The sequence below is a fragment of the Schistocerca piceifrons genome, chromosome 3 (assembly GCF_021461385.2).
Source record: "Schistocerca piceifrons isolate TAMUIC-IGC-003096 chromosome 3, iqSchPice1.1, whole genome shotgun sequence".
NCBI lineage: Eukaryota > Metazoa > Arthropoda > Insecta > Orthoptera > Acrididae > Schistocerca > Schistocerca piceifrons.
In genome coordinates this window covers 350,626,855-350,645,042 of record NC_060140.1, presented here as the reverse complement: position 1 = coordinate 350,645,042, position 18,188 = coordinate 350,626,855, and the positions used below count along the sequence as shown (strand labels likewise).

General features: G+C 42.2%; 1 protein-coding gene across 1 annotated transcript in view; it reads right to left on the bottom strand.

The window, feature by feature from the left end:
* Positions 1 to 18,188, bottom strand: part of LOC124789817 (aminopeptidase N-like) — a 154,088-nt gene that overhangs the window by 111,434 nt on the left and 24,466 nt on the right. Inside the window, exons 3-4 of the mRNA XM_047257300.1 lie at positions 9,663 to 9,855; positions 7,772 to 7,878 (exon numbers count right to left, since the gene is read on the bottom strand). Of these exons, the coding sequence (XP_047113256.1) occupies positions 7,772 to 7,878; positions 9,663 to 9,855 (300 nt within the window). The remainder of the gene's footprint in view (positions 1 to 7,771; positions 7,879 to 9,662; positions 9,856 to 18,188) is intronic.

Sequence of the window (18,188 nt, the reverse complement as noted above, 5' to 3'; positions counted from 1 at the left end):
TACATTTTGCTTTTTAGTGTGCGCCGTAAATAAAATTCACACGATGTTAAGTCTGGGGACCTTGGGGACCAGATGCCTCTACTATCAAGTCTGTGTTCAAGAAACACATTGGTGGTGTGGGCCATACTTTGGTTGAATGTATGAGCGGTTGCTCCATCTTGTCGAAATAATGCATACGTCTCTCTACATATGTTAATTGAGCGTAGAAAGAGTCAAAGATCTCTAGATATCTGGCACTGTTCAGGGTGTAACTGAAAAATATGGGGCCAATAATGCGCATACCGGACAACGCACAACAAAGATTTAGCTTCTCCGAGTGGAGAGTTTCTTTATGCAGAATATGTGGGTTGTCCTGCGACCAGTATCTGCAATTCTAGGAGATTACGTAACATGACAGATGAAGACAGGCCTCATCTGACATGAAGTAAAGGAAGGTGTTCAAGTAACCGTCAGCAGCTGATGTTCACAGCCAGTTACAATAATGAACTCATTTCATATCTTTTAGTATACGGTGTACGAGATACACCAACCAGCTGCGATAACCTCCTTACCGACTTGCGGGGACGGGAAGAGAGCCAATGTGCACTCCGTGTGCAAAGCGGGGGGAGTCATCCAAGATGTCGGAAGGGTCCTTCGGGATGCCCTGAAGGGTACAGTGTGCAGCGAACTGCAGGTGGTGGCTCATGTAGGCACTAATGACGTGTGTCGTTATGGATCGGAAGAGATTCTCTCTGGTTTCCAACGACTATCTGAGTTGGTGAAGACTGCCAGTCTTGCAGCGAGATGAAGGCAGAGCACACTATCTACAGCATCGTCGACAGGACCGATTGCAGACCTTTGGTACAGAGCCGAGTGGAGGGTCTGAATCAGAGGCTCAGACGGTTCTGCGACCGTGTAGGCTGCAGATTCCCCGACTTGCGCCATATGATGATGGGGTTTCGGGTTCCGCTAAATAGGTCAGGTGTCCACTACACACAGGAGGCGGCTACATGGGTAGCAGGGGCTGTGTGGCGTGGACTGGACGTTTTTTTTAGGTTAGACAGTCTTGGGAAAGATAAAAAAGGGCTCCAGTCTCAAAGGGTACAGGGCAAAAAAAAATGGTTCAAATGGCTCTGAGCACTATGGGACTTAACATCTGAGGTCATCAGTCCCCTAGAACTTAGAACTACTTAAACCTAACTAACCCAAGGACATCACACACATCCATGCCCGAGGCAGGATTCGAACCTGCGACCGTAGCGGTCGCGCGGTTCCAGACTGAAGCGCCTAGAACCGCTCGGCCACTATTGCCGGCTACAGGGCAAAGAAACGACGAGAATCGACCAAGCAACAGTCGGTATTGTAGTTTTAAATTGTCGTAGCTGTGTTGGAAAAGTACCAGAGCTTCAAGCGCTGATAGAAAGCACTGAAGCTGAAATCGTTGTAGGAACAGAAAGCTGGCTAAAGCCGGAGATAAATTCTGTCGAATTTTTTACAGAGGTGCAAACCGTGTGCAGAAAGGATACCTTAAATAAAGTTGATGGTGGTGTGTTTGTGTCTGTTGGTAGTAGTTTATCTTGTAGTGAAGTTGAGATAGATAGTTCCTGAGAATTACTATGGATAGAGGTTATACTCAACAGCCTTACCAAAATAAAAACTTGCTCCTCCTACCGACCCCCCCCCCCCCCCCCCCCCCGAACTGTTCAGATGATATAATAGCTGAACGGTTCAAACAAAACTTGAATCTCATTACAAACAAGTACCCCACTCATACAGTTATAATTGGTGGAGACTTCAATCTACCCTCGATTTGTTGGCGAAAATACATGTTCAAAGCCTGTGGTAGGCAGAAAACTTCTTCCGAAATTGTACTAAATGCTTTCTCTGAGAATTACTTTGAACAATTAGTCCATGAGCCCACACGAATTGTAAATGGTTGCGAAAACACACTTCACCTCTCAGCCACAAATAGAGAGCGTCATGACGGATACAGGTATTAGTGAACACAAGGTCATTGTAGCGAGTCTCAAAACCATATCAACCAAAACCACTAAAAATAAACTCAAAATATATCTGTTTAAAACAGCAGTAAAAATTCGCTTGATGCCTTCCTAAGAGAGAGAGTCTCCATTCCTTCCAAGCTAATTATGTAAGTGTGGACTAGATATGGCTCAAATTCAAAGATACAGTATCGACAGCAATAGATGTAGATTCATACCGCGTAAGTTAGTAAGGGACGGGACTGATACAGCATGGTACACAAAACACGTCAGAACACTGTTGCAGGAGCAACGAAAAGAGCATGCTAAGTTTCAAGGAAGCTCAAAATTTAGTGCGGACGTCAATGCGAGATGCTTTCAACAGTTTCCACAGTGAAACATTGTCTCAAAATATGGTAGAAAACCCAAAGAGATTCTGGTCGTATGTAAAGTACATTAGTGGCAAAAAACAGTCAATACCGTCACTGCGCGATAGCGATGGAGATGTTACCGATGATTGTGCCACTAAGGCGGAGTTATTAAATACAGTTTTCCGTAATTCCTTGACGAAAGGAGGCGAAGTAAATATTTCAGAATTCAAAGCCAGAACAGCTGTTAGCATGAGTGACATTAAAGTAGATATCTTAGGTGTTGCGTAACAACTCAAATCACTTAAGAAAGGCAAGTCTTCCTGTCCAGATGTCGTGCTAATTAGGTTGCTTTCAGAGTATGCAGACACAGTAGCGCCTTTCTTAGCCATCATACACAACCGCTCACTTGACGAAAGGTCTGTTCCTAAAGACTGGAAAGTATCACAGGTCACACCAATATTTAAGAAAGGAAATAGGAGTAACCCATTGAACTACAGACCCATATCACTGACCTCAATTTGCAGTAGGATTTTGGAGCATATACTGCACTCGAACATTGAAGAAAATGAGTTATTGATACACAACCAACACGGATTCACAAAATATCGTTCTTGTGCAAAACGCCGTTAGCTCTTTCTTCCCATGAAGTAATGAGTGCTGTCGACAATGGATCTCAGATCGATTCCATATTCCTAGATTTCCAGAAGGCTTTTAATACCGTTCCTCACAAGCGAATATTAATCAAATTGCCTGCATATCGAGTTTCGTCTCAGTTGTGTGACTGGAAACGTGATTTCCTCTCAGAGAGGTTACAGTTCGTAGTGATAGACGGTAAATCACCGTGTAGAACAGAAGTGGTATCTGGCGTTCCGCAAAGTAGTGTCATAGGCCCTCTGCTGTTCCTGATTTAAGTAAATGACCTAGGTGATAATCTGAGATTGTTTGCAGATGACGCTGTAATTTACCGTCTAGTAAAATCATCAGACTATCAATTCCAATTACAAAATGATCTAGAGAGAATTTCTGTATGGTGCGAAAAGTGGCAATTGGCACTAAACAACGAAAAGTGCGAGGTCATCCACATGGGTACTAAAAGAAATCCGATAAATTTTGGGTATACGATAAATCGCACAAATCTGAGGGCTGTCAATTCGACTTAATACCTAGGAATTACAATTACGAGCAACTTAAATTGGAAAGACCACATAGATATTATTGTGGGGAAGGCGAAACAAAGACTGCACTTTGTTGGCAGAACACTTAGAAGATGCCACAAACCCACCAAAGAGACAGCCTGCATTACACTTGTCCGTCCTCTGCTGGAATATTGCTGCACTGTGTGGGATCCTTACCAGGTAAAATTGACGGAGGACATCGAAAAATTGCAAAGAAGGGCAGCTCGTTTCGTGTTATCGCGCAATAGGGGTGAGAGTGTCACTGATATGATACGCGAGTTGGGGTGGCAGTCACTGAAACAAAGGCGGTTTTCTTTGCGGCGAGATCTATTTACGAAATTTCAGTCACCAACTTTCTCTTCTGAATGCGAAAATATTTTGTTGACACCCACCTACGTAGAGAGAAATGATCATCGTAATAAAATAAGAGAAATCAGAGCTCGAACAGAAAGATGTAGGTGTTCCTTTTTCATTCGAGAGCGGAATGGTAGAGAAGTAGTATGAAAATGGTTCGATGAACCCTCTGCCAGGCACTTAAGTGTGAATTGCAGGGTAACCATGTAGATGTAAATAGGGGTGGGGGTTCCTAACGTCCATGCGCATTCTGGGGGTCCTCACTCTCGGTAGCCTATTCCTCCGCACATTCTGCACTGATCCAACAGCCCCCCCTCTTGCACAGATCTTGAATAGTGCTCGTCGTGGGAAGTGTCCTACCAGGGTATATCGCTTGAAAGATTTCCTTACATTCCTTGACTGGACCTGTCTTTATGTAACACTCCACAATATCATTTCACTGTTCTAATGCAAACTGGCCCATATCTATAAGATCTCAACAGTATGAGCTCCACATAACAACTGACGCTCGAACACACAGCTGTACTCAACTTTCCGGTAAATGCAATGTAGCCAACTTTCGGACAGTGTTGTCATTTCATATGCAATTCGACTAGAGATAATTAACCGTTACCTGACACGTACCGGTTTTATGCGGGACAGCCGTTATTTGCAAATGTATTCATGATGATGGTAGAAGAGCTAAACTTAATTTATATTTAAGGACAAAAAATAAACTAAGAAACTCAAAATAACATTTTCTACCAGTGACTGAAACAGTAAAATAAATTAGCTGTTGAGATTAGAAACGTAACTAAACATAACGTTATTTAAAAAGACTGACAAAGTACGAGTATTCCGAAACTTCCTGGCAGATTAAAACTGTGTGCCGGACCGAGACTGCAATGGTGTGCGACAAACATTTAAGGACCAAACTTCGATTTCAAGGAATCCGCAAGTGATTATAACCTAGTAGGCTCACAGTAAATAGTACAAGAAAAAAATACAGTGCAATGAAATGGGACAGTGACAGACTTTTATATCAAAATAATTATCAGTGACGTTGAATGGTCATACAGAACAGTGCACGATGAGTGAAACAAAGTAAAGAAAGAAATACCTGAATTCGAAGAACTGTTACTGGTAGTTCCAATTTCAGAAAAAAAGAAACGTATCGGTACTACCAGTGCAAAATAGCAAGCAGTTAATGTTGCTTAGAAACGAAATAATCAGGAAGTGTAAAAAGTGAAATAGATAATGAGAGAGAAATATGAAGGAATTGATAAGGAAATGACTGTAGACAGAGCATTTGTTACAAACAAAGAGAAATAATAGACCGTATCTAGAAACGAGATGAAAACGCATTCGTACCAGAAAAAACACATAAGAAATCACACTTATGTTCAAAAGAAATAAGGGAAAGGTGTAAAAAGGTGGCAGTCAAGAAAAAGATCACGAAAGATGACAATGAAGCATGGTTATTGAATAACAGTGAAGTATAAGATCAATGAATTTAATAATAAATTATAAACATGAAATACATACAGTAAAATTAAGTAAAATAACATTGAGAGCACATGATGATAAAAGGCACATTTTGAATAATGGAAGAAATACATTTCCAGTGGGGCATTATAGTTTACTGCAGATATGCAGTAAATAAATCTTTATCACTAATTGTACATAATTCATTTAGCATCATTAGTTGTATATATTTCATTAATCATTATCACTAGTTGTAAGTATTTATTTAATCATTATTATTAGATGTATGTATTTAATTTATCTTTATCATTAGTTGAATTTATTTAATTCATCATTAGTTCAATATTTCATTATCAGTATTAGTTGTGAATATATTTCATTAACCATTATCATTAGTTGTATATATTTAAATATATTTAATTAATTGATCATTATATATATATATATATATATATATATATATATAAGTGTGTGTGTGTGTGTGTGTGTGTGTGTGTGTGTGTGTGTGTGTGTGTGTGTGTGTGTCTGTGGATATCAAGTGATCATATTGGATTCATTTCATCACATGAGGCAGAGACATAATTTATTATCAATATGTTAGATTTAGACATCAAACTGAGATGCACCAAAAGTGGGCTTATTTTATCGAAGTGGTAAAATTCGATAACGACTGCTTAACAATGGTCTAAAATCGTAAGAAAATGACTCATTTGGGGGATTGAGATGCAACATACATTTACACCTACTTGTCTAGAATGTGTAACACTGTCTATATACCACCAGAATTTCGGAAAGAAAGTCATCCATACAATTCAGAAGATTGCACAACCGACAACTGTGAAAATGGTCGCACAAGCAGCCTAACAGATCGAGCATCGGAGTTCCTAATAAGACTAATACATTGAAGAATGGAAAAGAAAATTGAGGATCTATTAGATAACAGTTAGTTCGGTTTTAAGAGAGGTAAAAACACAAAAAGGGTAGTTCTCACGTTGCAGTCGATAATCGAAGCAAGACTGAAGGAAAATGAAAACATATTCAAAGGACTTGTTGACCTCGAAAAAGCGTTCGACAATGTAAAATTCTGCAAGATGTTCGACATTCTGAGAAAAATAGGGATATGCTTTAGGGAAAGACCATGAACGAATTTCTCGGATCAAAAAGGCTGTAAGAAAGGGTTGAAGTATTTGGCCGCCACAGTTCAATCTGTACCTCGAAGAAGCAATGACGGAAGTAAAAGAAAGGTTCAAGAATGAGATTAAAAATCAAGGTGAAAGAATATGAATGATAGATTCGCTTATGACACCGATAACCACAGTGAAAGTGAAGAAGAATTACAGGATCTGTTGAATGGAATGTACAGTACCGAGTATAGATTGAGAGTAAATCGAAGGAAGACGATAATAAAGAGAATCTTCACATCGGGATTGATCATGAAGCAGATGAAGTTAAGGAATTCTGCTACCTAGGCAGCAAAATAACACGTGACAGGGTGAGCAAGGAGGACATGAAAAGCAGACCAGCAGTGGTAAATAGGGCATTTCTGACCAAGAGAAGTCTACTAGTATCAAACTTAGGCCTTAATTTGAGGTAGACATTTCCGAGAATGTTCGTTTGGAGCACAGCATTGTATGGTAGCATAACAAGGATTGTTTGAAAACCGGGACACAAAAAAATCGAAGTATGTGAGATGTGGTGCTACAGAAGAATGTTGAAAATTCGGTGAAATAATGAGGTAAGGAATGAGGAGGTTCTCGGCGGGATCAGCGAGGAAAGGAATATGTGGAAAACACTGATAGGGAGAGCGGACAGGATGATAGGACATCTGTTGATATCGGTGAAGGCACTAGATGGAACTGCAGAGGGTAAAAGCTGTACAGATTGGAATACATCCAGCAAGTAATTGAGAACTTTGGTTACAAGTGCTACTCTAAGATGAAGAGGTTGGTGCAGGTGAGGAATTCGTGGTGGGCCGCATTAGACCATCAGTCAGAAGACTGAGGACTCAAAAAAAAAAAAAAAAAAAAAAAAAGGGCCTTTTCGTCTGCCCCATTGAGACTGCCCACAGATGTAATCTTTCCCATTCACATCGTAAGCCACTTCAGTCAGATCAAACGGACTGTCCACGATCGTAACAATTCAGAAGCGAACTTGTAGCTACAATTGGCCATTTCCATTGTTCACAATCTTCTGGCATCGATCACTACAGCCTGACTGGAGCATTTGCTCTGATAGAGGAGCTCTGATGGTTGTGTTGCAGCACGAGCAGCCTGAAATTGCTTTTGGCGACAAGTGAAGGAAGTTTAATGTCGATGACGATGTTCATTACAGACGCAGCTCAAGCTCGGAATGGAGGAAGGGCAGGGGAGGCAGTCGGTCGTCCGGCATGCGCGACCAATGTGTTGATGTGCGAGCCACCTCGTTCGGTTTGGCTGAGGAGGCTACTCACCTGGTCTCACCGTCCTCCTCGTAAGAGCTCCGATAGAAGCCGTCAAGTCCATCACGAATCTCGCCGTTGAACTCCATCTGCAGAATGTATCTATCACCAGCAAAAACCTGTCAAGAAACACAGAACACAGCTTGAATCGACTACTTTGTCTTTCCAGATTTGTAGATCGTTTGTAGATCGTTTTGTGGCGTCCTAGGGTGCACATATACTTTTCTTCTTTTCTAAATCATGCTGTCTAATCAAGTACTATAGAGAGAGCAAGAGATATAGTTTACACATTTGAACATCAAACTACATTGTTGTAGAGTTTAATAATTATAATTTTGGAAAATGACGTTTGTCAAACTCGGACAATAACACACCCCTCTGATCTTTCAATGAGATCATTCACTATTTTAAAAGAGTTGTATATAAAATGCAGGAAAATAACAACTACTTGCAGTAACTATGCACTTGAATGTTCAATAATTCCTGAGAGGCTACTATCGACACAATTTAGGTCTCATAGAAGAAAATTTTCAGGATCACATCAGGTTATAGAGAGAAGACATAATGTTTGGTTTTCAAGTTCGTCCGGGCGCTCCCATCCTACAGTTCTGTCAAAAGTAGCCTGAAATCGATGTTGTTGGACCTGCACGAGCGAAACACTTTACAACTGCGTGAATATTCAGTTATTGAAATTGAAGCCCGATGACACGCTAATAAAAGAGTAAATTACCCGCAAGTAGGTCTAATAATTTACTGTTCGCCAGTAAAAATTTGGTTGAGAGAAGTTATTAAACGCAAAATGATTGCGTTTTACTGTTCATTTAAAATCAGAGTGGTCGAAGAGATTTTCAAATTCCAAAAGTCTAATAGGTTATTACACTTTCACTTGCGATCGGAATTGCATAGGATGATTTCACGGATGCTCCCTTGCAATTGGGTTAGCCTGGCTCATCAGAAGCAGTCTCGAACAATACAATCTCAGTCACCTTACACAGATTCTAGGTCACGTGGATGAACCGCCTGATTTGCTCAAAACAACGTTCACAGCAGCCGCATGGGGTTTAGCTTGCCCAACCACTTTCATTTCTGCATTCTGAACGCCTTTGGCCCTTAGATGCAACGGCGGAACGATTAAACTCGTCGCGTCGTGCAATGTTAAGTTATCACTTACAACCTGTAGCCCTGCCCACATATATTTACAGAGATACTTACATGTCTTTTTATACCAGCAATATTGCTATCCTGTTGTATAATAGGTAAAGAAAACTCATGATTAAACTCCGCAAATCGCTATCATGCGGATCATGGTTTTAAAACAAAGTGTACATCGTTGCCTAAAGACGGTATCCCCCTAAGAATATGACAACTAAACGTATGTTCCATCTGCGAACTGAGTTTAAGGTAATTGGTGCTTTAGTTACAAGAAAGCGATAAAATAAAACCGTAGAACTTATCGTACACAGTGGGACGAACCTGCCTTAGGAATCAGGCATAATTCAGGAGAAATAGGGAAAACGTTAAATACTGGACATTCAATTGTTCCTGTCACATTGAACAAATAAGTGCTTTGGCGATTTCTAATTCACACTATTTCCGTCACTGAAAGGAATTCAGCGTCGTAGTCGGCAATAGGTCGGAGGACGGAAAATTAAAAAAAAAATTAATAAGTATTTCTTAAGTAATAAATTTTGAAGTGTTATGGTATTTGTAAGATAGATTTGTGGTCGTCTTGACATCTAATGTAATTGACTACGATTTATTATTGTAGCACTAGAATTTCAGTCGATTGGGTGACCACTGTTGCAAAATCGCCGCAAGAAACCGTCGGATTATGAGCAGAGTTGCTTATTGAATGTGTGGTGAACTGTTAATGGCTTGATGGCCAGAAGTGCATTCGACTCACCTCTCGCTCGAGGGTGATGACAAGGAAGTTACTGCCGTCTTGCAGCTGTTCGTAACTGGAACCGATTGTCGTCCTGTTGATCGTGACGTTCAGAGACGTCACGGTGACGCTGCTGTGCAAGGTGAACGTGGTCGTGTTGCGTAGAACATCGATGAAGATGCTGTTAGAACCGTTGTAGTGGAACGGCGCATCCCTGTGGACGCAGAGTTCAAATGGTTCAAATGGCTCTGAGCACTATGGGACTTAACATCTGAGGTCATCAGTCCCCTAGTCTTAGAACTACTTAAACCTAACTAACCTAAGGACATCACACACATCCATGCCCGAGGCAGGATTCGAACCTGCGACCGTAGCAGTCACGCGGTTCCGGACTGAAGCGCCTAGAACCGCTCGGCCACAGCGGCCGGCGGACGTAGGGTGCATCCTCTCACTCGTCATTTTCATTTCTTATGGTGTAACGAGTGATTCGCTAGCTTAAAGATTAGGCTATACTCTACGTATGAGACACTGATGTGAATGTAGAGGGTGGGCTTAGATACTCCGCCATTGATACTGAACATAGTTGGTTTGACCAGACTGTCTAAGCATATAAGACGATTCTTCAGCTCTTAGATTCTATTAGATATCGTATGGTGTAGGCTAAACATTTGGAAAGTCAGTTGGCACCAAATGCGTTCAAATCAAAAAGGTTCCTATTGAACGATTCGGATTATTTTCCATATCAAGTCTTTTACAATTGAAGAGAGTGTCTACTTTGCCATTTACTGCTGACACTGATTTTCAAATGCTGCGGTATGTTTGCTTCGTGGCCGGACGTTTAGAGCAGTTACCAGCGATTTTCACGAATAGCTTCATTTCGGACATTGGTAATTACAGGTGTAAAGATAATGCACAACAGGACTACGACGCTAAATGCTAATGAAGATTGAAAAATGTCGGGAGGATAGAGAAAAGGATGGTAAAATTTAAGAAATATATAGAACATACAGAGGTAAGAGGAAGGAATAGAGGAGATAAAAGAGAAGTTAAAGGTAACGGAATGGCCCATTGTATGACCAGGGGTAAGACAAGGAAAGACAACAGAGGAACGAGGTGATATTTGTGGATGAGACTGTCGCACTAGGAAGAGTACGTGTAGAAAACCTATGAAAAGTGCGCAAAACGCCTAAGATGAAAGATGAGAGAGCAGACCATGCAAAGAACTCTACCAGAATTTAAGGATAATGTCACTGGAGTTCAGATTCAAAATGGCAAGATTTTCTTCACTTGTAAAGTGGGCTTGGGTAGAATGACCGGAAGAGTAGTATGGGGAGTAAAGCATTCATGGATAAAACACAGGAAACAAGTGGGTTGTCGACTCAGTTAGGAGTGGACTGAGATGTAGATGAAGATGGAAGTGGAGGAAAACTGGAGAAATAAGAATAACTCAAATAATACGACAAAGACCAACAAAAAAGAGCATGTTTTAGGAGCAGTATAATACATAATTGAAATCGTGCTATAGGAATCACGAGTTGACGACTACCCGCCGCCAAAGAGCTCCGCCCAAAACCAAAAGATCTCTCTTGTACTGGCACTGAGCCAGCTACGACGTGTTTCTGTGGACTTAGGTCCATAATGACTGGCTTACATTCATAATGCATCACCTCTCTGTTCTGACTCTCATTGAAGGTGCCCACAATTCGTCTATTATGGTTAGGCTTCCACTGCAAATAAACAATGTACACCGGGCTTTCATATTCATGTCGGTGACCTAATCCCTCAGAATTAAATTTAAAATAGGGAACATCGCCTTCTTCAGACCGTGCTTTTCTTAAGGTTTCCTTTTGTTTCTAAGGTAATAACTGGAACTGAAATTACTCTCAAGACACAAGGGAATTGAAGACATTAGCTGCCAGTGCTCATTATTTTATGTCAATGTGGCAACGCAGGTCTCATGCTTTTTTTTTTGGTCATCAGTCTACTGACTGGTTTGATGCAGCCCGCCACGAATTCCTTTCCTGTGCTAACCTCTTCACCTCAGAGTAGCACTTGCAACCTACGTCCTCAATTATTTGCTTGACTTATTCCAATCTCTGTCTTCCTCTACAGTTTTTGCCCCATACAACTCCCTCTAGTACCATGGAAGTCATTTCCTCATGTCTTAGCAGATGTCCTATCATCCTGTCCCTTCTCCTTATCAGTGTTTTCCACATATTCCTTTCCTCTCCGATTCTGCGTAGAACCTCCTCATTCCTTACCTTATCAGTCCACCTAATTTTCAACATTCGTCTATAGCACCACATCTCAAATGCTTCGATTCTCTTCTGTGCCGGTTTTCCCACAGTCCATGTTTCACTACCATACAATGCTGTACTCCAGACGTACATCCTCAGAAATGTCTTCCTCAAATTAAGGCCGGTATTTGATATTAGTAGACTTCTCTTGGCCAGAAATGCCTTTTTTGGCATAGCGAGTCTGCTTTTGATGTCCTCCTTGCTCCGTCCGTCATTGGTTATTTTACTGCCTAGGTAGCAGAATTCCTTAACTTCTTTGACTTCGTGACCATCAATCCTGATGTTAAGTTTCTCACTGTTCTCATTTCTACTACTTCTCATTACCTTCGTCTTTCTCCGATTTACTCTCAAACCATACTGTGTACTCATTAAACTGTTCATTCCATTCAGCAGATCATTTAATTCTTCTTCACTTTCACTCAGGATAGCAATGTCATCAGCGAATCGTATCATTGATATCCTTTCACCTTGTATTTTAATTCCACTCCTGAACCTTTCTTTTATTTCCATCATTGCTTCCTCGATGTACAGATTAAAGAGTAGGGGCGAAAGGCTACAGCCTTGTCTTACACCCTTCTTAATACGAGCACTTCGTTCTTGATCGTCCACTCTTATTATTCCCTCTTGGTTGTTGTACATATTGTATATGGCCCGTCTCTCCCTATAGCTTACCCCTACTTTTTTCAGAATCTCGAACAGCTTGCACCATTTTATATTGTCGAACGCTTTTTCCAGGTCGACAAATCCTATCTTTAGCCTTGCTTCCATTATTAGCCGTAACGTCAGAATTGCCTCTCTCGTCCCTTTACTTTTCCTAAAGCCAAACTGATCGTCACCTAGAGCATTCTCAATTTTCTTTTCCATTCTTCTGTATATTATTCTTGTAAGCAGCTTCGATGCATGAGCTGTTAAGCTGATTGTGCGATAATGCTCGCACTTGTCAGCTCTTGCTGTCTTCGGAATTGTGTGGATGATGCTTTTCCGAAAGTCAGATGGTATGTCGCCAGACTCATATATTCTACACACCAACGTGAATAGTCGTTTTGTTGCCACTTCCCCCAATGATGTTAGAAATTCTGATGGAATGTTATCTATCCTTCTGCCTCATTTGACCGTAAGTTCTCCAAAGCTCTTTTAAATTCCGATTCTAATACTGGATCCCCTATATCTTCTAAATCGACTCCTGTTTCTTCCTCTATCACATCAGACAAATCTTCACCCTCATAGAGGCTTTCAATGTATTCTTTCCACCTATCTGCTCTCTCCTCTGCATTTAACAGTGGAAATCCCGTTGCACTCTTAATGTTACCACCGTTGCTTTTAATGTCACCAAAGGTTGTTTTGACTTTCCTGTATGCTGAGTCTGTCCTTCCGACAATCATATCTTTTTCGATGTCTTCACATTTTTCCTGCAGCCATTTCGTCTTAGCTTCCCTGCACTTCCTATTTATTTCATTCCTCAGCGACTTGTATTTCTGTATTCCTGATTTTCCCGGAACATGTTTGTACTTCCTCCTTTCATCAATCAACTGAAGTATTTCTTCTGTTACCCAAGGTTTCTTCGCAGCTACCTTCTTTGTACCTATGTTTTCCTTCCCAACTTCTGTGATGGCCCTTTTTAGAGATGTCCATTCCTCTTCAACTGTACTGCCTACTGCGCTATTCCTTATTGCTGTATCTATAGCGTTAGAGAACTTCAAACGTATCTCGTCATTCCTTTACTTCCGTATCCCACTTCTTTGCGTATTGATTCTTCCTGACTAATGTCTTGAACTTCAGCCTACTTTTCATCACTACTATATTGTGAGCTGAGTCTATATCTGCTCCTTGGTACACCTTACAGTCCAGTATATGATTTCGGAATCTCTGTCTGACCATGATGTAATCTAATTGAAATCTTCCCGTATCTCCCGGCCTTTTCCAAGTATACCTCCTCCTCTTGTGATTCTTGAACAGGGTTTTCGCTATTACTAGCTGAAACTTGTTACAGAACTCAATTAGTCTTTCTCCTCTTTCGTTCCTTGTCCCAAGCCCAAATTCTCCTGTAACCTTCTCTTCTACTCCTTTCCCTACAACTGCATTCCAGTCGCCCATGACTATTAGATTTTCGTCCCCGTTTACATACTGCATTACCCTTTCAATATCCTCATACACTTTCTCTATCTGTTCATCTTCAGCTTGCGACGTCGGCATGTACACCTGAACTATCGGTGTCGGTGTTGGTCTGCTGTCGATTCTGATTAGAACAACCTGGTCACTGAACTGTTCACAGTAACACACCCTCTGCCCTACCTTCCTATTCATAACGAATCCTACACCTGTTATACCATTTTCTGCTGCTGTTGATATCACCCGATACTCATCTGACCAGAAATCCTTGTCTTCCTTCCACTTTACTTCACTGACCCTTACTATATCTAGATTGAGCCTTTGCATTTCCCTTTTCAGATTTTCTAGTTTCCCTACCAGGTTCAAGCTTCTGACATTCCACACCCCGACTCGTAGAACGTTATCCTTTCGTTGATTATTCAATCTTTTTCTCATGGTAACCTCCCCCTTGGCAGTCCCCTCCCGGAGATCCGAATGGGGAACTATTCCGGAATCTTTTGCCAATGGAGAGATCATCATGACACTTCTTCAATTACAGGCCACATGTCCTGTGGATACACGTTACGTGTCTTTAATGCAGTGGTTTCGATTGCCTTCTGCATCCTCATGTCGTTGATCATTGCTGATTTTTCCGCCTTTAGGGGCAATTTCCCACCCCTAGGACAAGAGAGTGCCCTGAACCTCAATGCGCTCCTCCGCCCTCTTTGACAAGGCCGTTGGCGGAATGAGGCTGACTTCTTATGTCGGAAGTCTTCGGCCGCCAATGCTGATTATTTATCAAAATTTAGGCAGTAGCGGGGATCGAACCCGGGACCGAAGATGTTTTGATTATGAATCAAAGACGCTACCCCTAGACCACGGGTTGCTTAGCAGGCACATAAGGTGACCACTACGGCATCCAGACACAGAGATCATCAGAACCGCACGGACTATCCTAGTACGTCCCCCGTCAGACTCAAATCCTCAACTTCCGCCACACACTACAGATGTAGTGCCCCTACACGTGTACACGAAAGAACAGACACCACATATACAGGGTCTATCAGAAAGGATGGCGCAAAATCTCACGGATGAAAGTACACGATAATATAAGCACAAATGTCCCAGTAAACACGGGTGCGCATACGATTCGCTCGCGAGATAGTCAAGACTATATGGTTCCACGCCGCCACTAACGGCATTGTTTGTAACATGGTCGGGTTTCCCCCTTGCGCACTTGAGGCCGTCCTACGTTCGCTGTTTACACAACGGAACATTGCCGAGAGGTGGAGATGGAATCACACCGTACACGCAGAACGTACAGGACGGATACAGTACACAGTGTCAAAGGGTATCAGTCGCGTCTGAGGAGTGCCACGTGTGATGTGGTGTAGTTACAATGGAACCTTACAGTAACGAAGAGTATGCAGATATGCATTTCATGTACGGTAGGGCTAATGGCTATGCATGAGAGGGTGCACGCTTGTACCAAGAAACAGATCCTGATCGAAGACACCCCGAAAGTCGTACATTTACAAGGATCCATCAGCGCTTGGGAAAACACGGAGGTTCAAATGGCTCTGAGCACTATGGGACTTAACATCTATGGTCATCAGTCCCCTAGAACTTAGAACTACTTAAACCTAACTAACCTAAGGACAGCACACAACACCCAGCCATCACGAGGCAGAGAAAATCCCTGACCCCGCCGGGAATCGAACCCGGGAACCCGGGCGTGGGAAGCGAGAACGCTACCGCACGAAAAACACGGAGGTTTTGCACATGGTAGAGCAGGAGGTAGGCCTGCTTGCATTACGCCTGAGGTTGAGGATATGGTGCTGGAAGCAGTACAGCGCCCTCCAGGAACCTCGACGAGAAGAATTGCCGCACAAGTGCCTGTATTAAGCCACAGTAGTGTATATAGAATTTTACATTGCAGTTTACTGTACCCTTACCACCTCCAACGAGTTCAATGTCTCAATGATGCGGAATTCGTTCCTAGAGTGATGTTTTGTCAGTGGCTGCAACAGCAGGCTGTAGTCGACCCTCGTTTCGAATGTAACATTTTATTTACAGACGAAACAGGATTTACACTCGATGGTCTGTTTAACCATTATAATACACGTTTGTGGTGTGAAATAAACCCACATGCTGTTCATGAGTCAACACGTCAGCAACGTTTCTCACTGAATGTGTGGTTAGGGATACTAGGCGACCAACTCATTGGGCCACACAATCTTCCACCACCACAACTTAATGGACGGAGGTGCCTTAGCTTTCTGCTGCGTTATCTTCCAGGATTGCTTGAGAATGTTACACTTCAGCAACGTCAAAGTATGTGTACATGCATGATGGAGCTCCCGCACGTTTTGTTGCTGGTGTGAGACGGCAGCAGATACGGCCAAAGATGGATAGGTCGAGGTGGACCTGTGCCTTGGCCTCCAAGACCCTGATCTAAATCCTTTGGATTGTTGTGTCTGGGGTCACCTCAAACGCAAAGTGTACGGCACACCGGTTAACGCGGCTGAAGAACTGGAACAGAGAGCTCTACATGCTTGTCAAGAATTCCGGAATGATCAAGGGGTTTTCGAAAGGATTCGAAATTCATTGCAGAGACGAGCACAGTATTGCATCCAGATGCAAGGAAAACACTTTGAACACCTCCTTTAACAGGTATCTCATACTTGAAATGTGAACTAATTGTGATGTACAACCCAATAGTAAAGTCTAATTTGCAAATTAATGTGTACTAACTAGGACGATGTTTACAATGTCATCAGTGGCGGCTTGGAACCATTCAGTCATGATTATCTCGCAAGTGGCTTGTTTGAGGACCCGTGTTTACTGGGACATTTGTGCTTCTATTATGTGTACTTTCTGCCGTGTATGTTTGCGCCATCCTTTTCGACACACCCTGTGTTTAAAATTACTCTCCCAAATATTTGGAATTGGGGTTCGCTGTTCTCCACAACCAATTCGCAATATACTGTTGATGGGCGAATTTATGGAAAAACCGCGAGAAATGCATCATTGAACATAAATGCAGATGCTAGCCAAGCCTACTGGTTGCGATTTTGTATTTGACCACTAACGACACCCGTACATTGTTCTCAGTACAATTCAGTTGTCACTCGTGGTCATAATATTGTTCTGTGTAGTCGTGAATGCATTATGTAGGAACTAAACGAATTCAAAGGTACGCACACCGTCCGTGCTCGTATGAAGGGTGCTTCCGTAACCAAGGTAGCCGAAGTTCAAATGGTTCAAATGGCTCTAAGCACTATGGGACTTAACATCCGAGGTCACCATTCCCCTAGACTTAGAACTACTTAAACCTAACTAACCTAAGGACATCACACAGATCCACACCCGAAGCAGGATTCGAACCTGCGACCACAGCAGCAGCGCGGCTCCGGACTGAAGGGCCTAGAACCGCTCGGTCATAACGGCCGGCTGTAGTCGAAGTGTTTGGTGTTTCAAGCAGCAACTTTTCGAAGATTTATACTGCATACAGGGAAAGCGGGAAAACATCATCCGTTAAGTCAGAACGCGTACGAAAGTGTGTGCAGTGATCGTCACGGACGCTCATTCAAGAGGACTGACGAAAAACAAGAGGACGACAACAGCAAAAGTCATCGCAGAACTGAATGTCATACTCCCGAACGCTGTCAGCATCAAAACAACACAAAGAGGACTCCATAAACTGGGAATTGCAGGGCGTGCTTTGAAACTACAAAACGACTCATCAGTGATGCAAATTCTCCTAACAGAAAAACGTGGTGCAGAAGCCATAAAACCTGGACCTTGGAATAATCGAACAATGTCATTTGATCGATTCAGTCTTGGTTCACACTATTTCCTACTTGTGATCGAGTTTACGGCCCAAGAGTGGGATTTTTAATTTTATTTGTGTTTCCATATTTTTGTCCACATCCTGTATTTGGCTGTAAGGACCCTGGAATTACTGTAGTTCAGAACTTGAACATCCCATTCTGATTCGAAATTTATTCGCTGACTACCGATTTCTTGGCATCAGCAGTATTAGGTGTAGATCTGCTGTGCCGGACTGGAACTTATACCCCGATTTCCTGCCAGTCGTCGTGATGACTGGGTGTTGTGTGATGTCCTTAGGTCAGTTAGGTTTAAGTAGTTCTAAGTTCTA